The sequence below is a fragment of the Nannospalax galili genome, unplaced genomic scaffold (assembly GCF_000622305.1).
Source record: "Nannospalax galili isolate Female #2095 unplaced genomic scaffold, S.galili_v1.0 scaffold264, whole genome shotgun sequence".
Lineage (NCBI taxonomy): Eukaryota > Metazoa > Chordata > Mammalia > Rodentia > Spalacidae > Nannospalax > Nannospalax galili.
Genome location: NW_008352391.1, coordinates 1,790,475 through 1,800,339, shown reverse-complemented (window position 1 = coordinate 1,800,339; position 9,865 = coordinate 1,790,475). Strand labels below are relative to the sequence as shown.

General features: G+C 38.4%; 1 protein-coding gene across 1 annotated transcript in view; it reads left to right on the top strand.

The window, feature by feature from the left end:
- Nucleotides 1-9,865, top strand: part of Frem2 (FRAS1 related extracellular matrix 2) — a 171,125-nt gene that overhangs the window by 152,434 nt on the left and 8,826 nt on the right. The window contains exon 17 of the mRNA XM_008849363.1: nt 8,444-8,636. Coding sequence (XP_008847585.1) covers nt 8,444-8,636 — 193 coding nt within the window. The remainder of the gene's footprint in view (nt 1-8,443; nt 8,637-9,865) is intronic.

Genomic DNA, 9,865 nt, shown 5'->3' with positions numbered 1-9,865 from the left:
GTTAAAGGTCTTGTTGGACCATGGTTGGCTTCACTTGGAAGGATGGAGGAAATGATTCCTCTGTGTTGACCCTCCTTTTAATAGATTGGACACTAGTTCAAGTCCATCTGTGGGGTCTCCTCGGCCTCCTTCATCAAGAGGACAGGTGACCCACCACAATAATAGGACACTTTAAGAGATGCTGATAGTCCCCTGGAGCTAGTTAACCTAGGAGGGCAAGGAGCAAAAAGTGTCCTTTATGTCCCTCTGACCAAATTATTATAGGCCTCAAAGTATATCTGTTAAATATCCAAGAAGGTTAGTTCCACCAGTCTGGTACTTTTAATTACTGTGTGCCATGTAGATAAATCTTGGGCAAAGACCAATTGTTCTCAGATAAACCTTGCCTAGACATATATTTCTTGATCTGGCATGCATAATTTGTCAGTAGGTTATTGGGCTAATATGATTCTCTCTGGTTTTTAAAACTAGCTAGGCATTATTTATCTCTCTCATTGTCTAACCCCTCCATCATGGTTTCCCCAGTTTTTAAAAAACCATTCCTAGGACTGGAGAGATGACTGAGCAGCAGTTAAGAGCAGAGGACCCAAGTTCAAGTCCCACATGGTGGCTAACAACCGTCCATAACTTCAGTTCCAGGGGAATCTGGTGCCTTCTTCTGACCTCTGTGGGCATTCCATGACATGGGTGCACTTACATACACATAGGCAATACACTCATACACATAAAATAAAATTAAGAAAAAAGGAAGTATTCCCATATAATATTTTGAATTCTTTGGTGTCTGTTGTAAATTTTCCCTGTTCGTCTCTGATTCTGTTAATTTGGATCTTCTCTTCCTTTCTGTTGGTTAAGTGGGATAAGGATCTGTCAATCTTGTTTATCTTTTCAAAGACCCAGATCTTATTCATTGATTCTTTGTATTGTTTCCTTTGTTTCAATTTCATTAATTTGTGCTGTGCTCTAATTTTTATTATTTCTTTCCCTCTACTGGATTTGGGTTTGGTTTGTTCTTGTTTTTCCAAACTCTAGAATTGCATCATTAACTCAACTATTTGTGCCCTTTCTGATTTTTTAATGTAGAGCTATAGATTTCCCTCTTAGGACTGCTATTAACGTGTCCCAGGGGTTTCGTTGTGCTGTGTTTTCATTTTCACTTCATTCCAGGAACTTTTTAATTTCTTGATTTCTTCTTTGACTTATTCATCACTCAGGAGTGTGTTGTTTAATCTCCACAAGTTCATGTAATTATTAGAGATTCTTTTGCTGTTGATTTTAAGCTTTATCGCATTGTGGTCAGAGAGGATACACAGAATTATTTCAGTTTTACTGTATTTGTTGAGATTTGTTTTGTGTCCCTGTATGTGGCCTATTTTAGGGAAACTTCCTTGGGCTGCTGAGAAGAATGTATATTCTTTGTTGTTTGAGTGGAATATTCCATAGACATCTGTTAGCTCCATTTGATGTATGGTGTATCATTTAACTCCTATGTTTCTTTGTTTATTTTTTTGTCCAGATGATGGGTTGGTTGGAGAAAGTGAGGTATTGAAATCACCTACTTTTACTGAGTTGGGGTTAATTTGTGTCTTGAAGTCCAATAGTATGCTTTTTAGTATGTATGAAACTGGGTGAACCAGAGTTTAGTGTATATATGTTTCTAACCATAATGTCTTCTTGATTAAGTCTTCCCTTGATCAGAATAACTTGTTCTTCTTTATCTCTTCTGATTTAATTATATTTATTATTTTTTTATGTGTATGAATGTTTTGCCTGCATGTATGTAAGTACACCTGTGTGTGTGTTACCTGTGGAGGGCAGAAGAGGCCTTTGGAGCTCCTGGAACTAGAGTTACAGATGGTTGTTAGCCACCGTATGGGTGCTGGGAACCAAACTCAGGTCCTCTGCAGGAACAGCCAGTGCTCTTACTGCTGACCCATCTCTCCAGCTCCCTCTTCTTATTAATTGTAGTTTGAAGACTATTTTGTCAAATATTAAGAATAGTCCCATTCTCTTGGAATACTTTTTTTTCCATTCTTTCACTCTAAGATGGTGCCTATCCATACAGATAAGATGAATTTCTTACAGACAACAAAAAGATGGATTTTGTTTTATAATCCAGTCAACTAACCCATGTGTTTTGATTGGGGTACTGAGGCCATTATATTTAAAGTTATTATTGAAAGGTGTGTTTTGAACCCTGTCTTTTTTGATTGTTTTCTTTCTGTAGCCTACTGTCTGTACTTAGTCCTCTCTTCAGTACATAGTATTGCTTCCAGAATTCTCTGTAGGGCTGGTTTGATGAATTGATTCTTTTCACCTGTTTATATCAAGGAAAGCTTTTCTCTCACTATGGCAGATACTTTTGCTGAAGAAAATAGCCTGGGTTGGTATCTATGCTTTTTTAGAACTTAGAGACTAATTTCTAAATTGCTCCAGGCTCTTCTGGCCTTTAAAGTTTCCACTGAGAAGTTAACTGTTACTCTGATGACTTTTCCTTTATATGTGACTTGTAGATTTCCATACTCCCTTTTTGTTCTGTATACTTAGTGTTTTAACTATAATATGCCTTTGGGAGTTTTTTGTTGTTGTTGTTTTTTTTTCTGGCCCTGTCTATTTGGTGTTCTGTGTGCTTCTTGTATCTATATGGATATGTCTTTTCTTAATTTAGGGACGTTTCCTTCTATGATCTTGTTGAAGATCTGATCTGTGCTACTGACCTGGGATTCTTCTCCTTTTGTGCCTATAATTTGTAGATTTGGTCATTTTATGTTATTCTAAAGTTTCTGCATATTAGTTTTGCTTGCTTTGTAAAACTGTTGTATTCTTTAATTGAGTGGTCCAGTTCCTCTGTTTTATCTCCAAATCCTGATCATTCTGTCTTCTACTAGATCTGTTCTGTTGGTAAGACATTACCGAGTTCTCTAATTGGGTTATTCAGTTTTTTCAATTCCATCTTCATTTCAATTTGCGTTTTTGTCATTATCTCTTTCATTATTAAAATTCAATTTTCAAATCCTGAATTGTCTTCATCATTTCATTCATTTGTATTTCCTGGGACTTCACCCAGGAGTTAATGTCTCTCCTCTTTAAGTTCATTAAGGTGTTTGTTCATGTCTTCTTTATACTCCTCGAATTCTTTGATCACAGTTATGACTGTTCTTTTAAATTCTGTATCCAGAGGTTCATCTCAGTAATTCTCATTGGAGAACATTTCTATAGGACTTGTGGGTTTGGGAGCAGGGGTCATATTGTCTCGACTTTTCGTGTTATTTGTGCTTTTGCAAAGTGATCTGTGTTTGTGGGCTTCTTTCATTGGTTGTGTGTCTGATACAAGATTCTAGCCTGTATCTGTTAAGTGGAAGCTTGATTCTGTTTTTGCTGTTGCCCAAGCTTGGTTGATTTCAGATCACATATGAACAGTTGGTAGATCAGTCCCTTCAGATACTTGGGGTTGATTTTTGATTGGAGGCATAGGGGTGATTCCAGTTCAGTGGTCATGGAGAAAGCAGGTATTTGTGACTCCTGGCTGGGTCTGCCTAGGCTAGCATGCAAATTGTACTACCTGAACTAAGCCTGGGGAGTGTGAGGACAGTTCAGGCAGGTAGGGATCTGGGGCCTCATGTGGCTGGGCTGATGCACAGGCTGCACAGCCCGAGCTAGGCCTGAGAACCTTGACTAAGAATTCTAAGTCATTAAAACAGTCACCTCAGTTGAGCTGCTAAGTGCACACTGAGAGACTTGAAGCTTTTGAGATTGATGACCTCTGTACATATCCCTCACTACTTCCGTCTTGATAAAGATGTTTACACAACAAAAGGGGCAAGAGAAACTTGTTGCAAAGGGGTCATTCCCTACCAGTGGTAGCCCTGAGGAAGAATTCTAACAGTTCTGAGTTTTCAATCTTTAAGGTAAATACTCATACACATATCATGCATGAAAGTGGCATATACATGTTTGGATAAAATGGTTTTAAATGGTTCTTATTTTCTTTCTCTTTCTGTCTTTTTTTAACTTTAAAAACTTTATTGAGAATTTCATACATGCATGTAAGGTGTTTTGATTAAATCCACACCCACTCCCTCCCCTCCAACTCCTCCCATATCTTCCTGTACTCTTTTTTTTTTTTTTAAATGGGACTTTTTGTTGCTCTTAACATTACCTCCTCTGAAGAAGTAACCCTAAAATCTTTTAGGGATAAGATAAGAGCGCCCAAATATTTTTGACATTTTTGTCCTTTGGAACAGAGTATATTGCTAAGAGGCCCAAAGACATTTTGATTTTTAGCCAAGTAACTGGCTACTTTTCTTTGGGGTCTTTTTACCCTAACTGCCTAGCCAATTCTTACCTCCTATTCTTATCATACCATCCCCTAGATAGGTTATCCAAATTGCCAATAGGGGATCGGGACGCTGACCGCTCTGGCTTCTTCCATGCTGAACAGGGATGCAGGGTGAGGCAATTGGGGTACCCCTTCAATGATTCTTTCTTTTCTTTAAAGATATTCTTTTTTATTTTATTAGTTTTATTTTATGTGTATGTATGTATTGCCTGCATGTAGGTAAGTGCACCCGTGTCCTGCAATGCAGAGGACAGAAGAGGCCACTGGATCCCCTGGAACATGGGTCTGTGCTGTCCAGTATGACAGCCACCGGCTGTGTGTGGTTACTGAGCACTCAAAATGGAGGCTGAATGTGTGAAGCACTATAATGCTCTTCATCCCCTTCCCCATTCATCTCACACACAGAGTGCCAGCCTTTCTTAGACCATTAGGCAGGTGATATCCTCTCCAAATACATGCTGGGCCCTCAGTTGCACTAATATCAATCTGGCAATAGTTCCTACAAAGCATTTGCATTTTATACTTTTCCTTCTATTATGCTCTTTAAAAGTGTTGTTCAACTTTGTTGATTTACTTCAAATGTCAATAAGGCATGTCAGGTAACTCATTGGGCTTCAGTTGAAGATTTATACCTTCAAAAGTCCTGAGGAAAAAGGCTAAAAGAAATTGAATGTTCTTTAAGGAGATGTCTAAAAATTATTAATTGCATTGCAGTCTTCAGTTGAAGGAAAAAATAGGCAGGTGACCTGAATGAGGTAATAACATTTCAGCTCTGGTTCCCCCCAGGCAGAGATTCTAAGTAGACAAAAAATCTTGGCCCTATAGAAAAAGAAAAGGCAGTAAGGTGTAGGTTCTACATCCAGAAATCATCATATTTTACCTCAGGCATCAAACAAAATCAAGCCAGATGTGTGACTCATACCTGTAATCTCAACAGTCAGGAGGCTAAGGCAGGAGGATTGCCAAGAGTACAAGGCCAGCCTGAACTACATTGTAAGTTCCAGGGCAGGCTAAGAGCGAAACCCTGTCTCAAAAAAAAAAAAAAAAAAATTAAAAATAAAATGAAATGAGAATTACTCAGGAAACTGTATTCCAATTAACTTACAAAGAGTAAATGTTAGTAATTGTCTCCAAAATAGTGCTATTCGTAACATTTGATAGAGTATGTATTAATATTACCAAAAGTCATTTGTAACACATTTTTTAATTGGAAATCCATGCCTACAGCCTAATATTTTTAAGTAACGGTTTCTTAATTCACAGGATGAATTATGAATCCTAATTACCAGTGGCATTCAGGGTGACTTAGTCACTCTCTTACACAGCCTGAGTGTTAACACTGCCCTTCAGAAATCAATTGTTCAGGGATTACAGCCACTTTTTAAAAATATCTGAAACGTCATGAAAGGGAAATTTATTTAAAATGTGAGCACTAATATATTCTACTAGCCAAAGGCAATTACTTGTTAAAGGTACAACAAAGTAAAAGGGATTGTAGCTGGTAATAGGTTATTTATCTCATAAGGATTCAACAGTAAGCAATAACAAGAACAAAAATGATAAGATTTATAGAAATAATTTACAGTACAAGTTGTAAGATTAAAATTGAAAATTAGTAATTAGTCATATAAAGTCAAGGAAAGAAGCCCCTGTTTATGTGGAGATATGCTTCACATGGTAAGCTAAGATTTAAAAGGCGAATGCAAATTTCTAAGAGCTCTGGATAAAACATTACAGATGGGATGGTCAGCATCTCCACAGTGAAGGAATGCACTGCTAATTCAGAATTAGAAGATACTGTGTTTTTATCCTTTTCTGTTTTTGAGAATTTCGTACATGAGTATTGTATCTGCAGTATTTCCATTCCTCCCCCACAGCTCCTCCCACGCCTCAACTCCGGCCCAATGACTTGTCTTATTAATCGATGATTATTGTTACATATACACACATATATTTATAAGTAGATATATATGTATAATGCACTGAGTCCATTTAGTGGTGCTCATGTGTACCTGTGTTTAGGGCTGCCCACTTGGGATCAGATAACCTCTCCTGGCATTAGTCCCTGGAGAAAACTGATTCTCCTTCCCTCAACATCCATTGATTGCCTGTAGCTTTTCATCTGAGGTGGGACCCCCTGACATTCCCCCATCCACCTTGGCATGTGCACTGGTTTTGTCATTATGCTGATCTAGACCACCTTACTATAGAGATTTCATTGGTGCAGCTCCCCTGTCATGTCTACAATGTGTCAACTAGCAGCAGGTGTCTTGTCCTTCTGTCTCTTACAATCTTCCCACCCCTCTTCTGCAGTGTTCCCTGAGCCTTAGGTGTAAACGTCGCATTGTGGATGCATCACTTAGGGCTGGGTAGCCACTCTTAGAAAACACATCTCAAAGGGTTCAACTTGCAAAATCCCTTTCCTGATGCCCCACCCAGCTAGCAGAGAGGGGAAGGTTATCTTCCCATGGGTGAGAACCAAGCAGCTTGTTTGTCCTCTGTTCTCGTCTTATACGTTTCTGCTACTGATTCAGCCTCTCATTTGTGAGATGTGAGAGGTTTACGTTTAACTCCATGCTAGAATGGCATGCCACAGCATAGTCCTATGATTTAAATCTATCTGACCCCTGTTGTCAGCTCTGTGCAGGACACCAGCATCCCACAGCCTAAGAAGTGTCAGCTGTCCCTTTCCTTTCGCACAGAAGAGGCTAGTTGTATTTGTTCTACTGTCCTTACAGCTTCTTAGTGAGCTGTCTGATTGTCCAGCTTTTGTGCTTTCTGGAATACAAGGTGACTACTGGGTTTCTTTTTTTAGTCTTTTTGAGACAGGGTCTCCCTGTAGCCCCAGTTGTCCTGGAACTCAGTATTTAGACCAGGCTGGCCTTGAACTCACAGAGATCTGCTGCCTCTGTCTCCAGACTGTAATTAAGTAATTTTTGTTAGATGGTTTTGGGACTGCCCTCAGTGTTATTTGGAATTCAGTGACATGTGGGAGAGTAGGTAAGCATGGGCCAGAAAAGAGGTTCCAGTTTTGGCAGGCCACTCAGGAGGTTTTAAAGAATTCTACTGAACTTGTCTAATTTCTTTGAGATTTATTTTCTACCTCTTTTTCTATACATCACCCATCCATTCATCAAACCACTCATGCATACATACAAATATAATAATGAGTGAAAATATTATATAACTTTTATTAGGAACCAACACATTGTCTGAAATTTGGTAAATATTTTATAAATAAAGATTAATTTATCCTCTTTTGCCTGCTACCCCATCTGACAAACACCTGAAGAAAACATAAAATTCAAAGACAATTCATGTTAACTATTCTTGAGTCATCGTAAATGTCTCATGTCATTACTGTATTTGTTTTCATATCTTTATTATTCCTCCTACCTTCTTCTGTATAATTTAAAAAAAAAAAAAAGCCAGGTGTGGTGGTGCAAGCCTTTAATCCCAACACTTGGGAGGCAGAAGTAGGAGAATTTCTGTGAGTTTAAGGCCAGCCTGGTCTTCAAAGTGAATTCTAGGCCAGTCAAGGCTACATAGTAATCTTGTCTCAAAAAAAGAGAAAAAAAAAGATGACTCTGCAGTTAAGAGCACTGACTGCTGGTTCCCAGCACCCACACGGTGGCTAACAACCACCTGTAACTCCAGTTGCAAGGTTTTCGACACCCTCTTCTGGCATCTGCAGGCATTGCAGGCATTGCATGCACAGGTGCACTAACATAAATGCAGGGAAAACACTCACACACATAAATAAATATTTCTAAAACTATTGAATTGTGTGGTGTAAAAACTATTGAATTGTGCAGTATGAAAACTATCTCAACACAGCTTCTATTAAGTAAAAAGGATTAAAAGGCTAGTGAGTATAGTTTGCTGAAAATACTGTTTATGTTTAGAATTGCTAGTTTACACATGACCATGGTTAGTAACAACTTAACTGACCCAAAATGAAGTGATGGGAGCTTGGAAAATCCTGTCATTTCCTTTCCTCATTGATCATACAGAATCTTCAGTGACATGAGAGAGGATGGCTTGTACAAAGTATGATTTAGTTTACACTGAGTCGCGTTGATGGGAACAATTTCGTTGTTTCAGGTCCTAAACCTAGTGCAATCCTATGTGACCCTTCGAGTTCCTCTGTACGTGTCCTATGTGTTCCATTCCCCTGTGGGGGTCGGAGGCTGGCAGCATTTTGACTTGAAGTCAGAGCTCCGTCTAACTTTCGTGTACGACACTGCCATCTTGTGGAACCACGGGATCGGCAGCCCCCCGGAAGCCGAGCTCCAAGGTGGGTTGGTAAGACTCTGAAACCAGTTTTCTTTCCTATTTGAATTACTCAAGAGATATAATTTTTTTTAACCAGAGGTAAAAATAATGGAAGCAACAAGTTCATATCGATGCCTCAAATTTTGTGTAATGTGTGACTATGAAACCTAACTTCCTATATTTATTTCATGCATGTTTCTGTTTAACAATCTATTATAAGTGATTATTTTTTATATATTACATAACACAATCCACATTGATCCCCGGCCTCTACAAAACAGAGGGAGTGGCCATTGAAAATAAGGAAGAGGAAAATTTTGCTTTGAAAGTAAGAGGTGCCTTTAAAGTTCAGTAATTACGTCCTGGATCCTACTTCTGACTCTGCAGCTAATTAACTGTGTGATCCCAAGTGTGTTGCTTAACTTTTGGGGGACTTAATTTCCTCTGAACATTACACAAAACTTCTAATTCTGCTTTATGATTTAAAATTCTATTATACAGCCGGGCATGGTGGTGCACGCCTTTAATCCCAGGGTCTAGGCTTCTGAGGCAGGCGGATCTCTGTGAGTTCAAGGCCAGCCTGGTCTACATAGTGAGTTCCAGGACAGCTGGGGCTACACGGAGACCCTGTCTCAAACTAATAATAATAATAATAATAATAATAATAATAATAATAAATAAGTAAATAAATAAATAAAATAAAATAAAATTCTATTATACTGCAATGCTTCAATCAAATATCTTAGAGCAGTGGTTGTCCTTCAACATTTGCAAAACTGTGTTGATACCCATATTAGAATTCTAATTTAAAATCCACAAGATTAGCTGGGCATGGGAGCAAACATCTGTAATACCAGCCCTTCAGGAGAGGGTGAGGCAAGAGGATTACTGTGGTCTAAGGACAGCCTGGGCTGCATCATAGTGAAGCCCAGTCTCCAAAAGCAGAAACAAACAATAGCCACAAGCTAATTAATCTATTAGTAGAATTCATGTTTTTTCTCTCCAGACTTACATCACTGTTTTAATTCTATGAATGTCTATGACATCATATCAGAATGACATTCTACCAGCCAGGAAGAAAATAAGAGTTGACAGAACATCTCAAATATAAATCTACCATATGAGACAGATTAAAATGACCTTAGAGCTATGTGAAAAGTAGGATTATAGCCCTGAGTAATCAATCCATATTATTGCAAGTGTTTTAACTCCACATCTCACTTAGAAGATGTATATAAATGAATTAGTGAA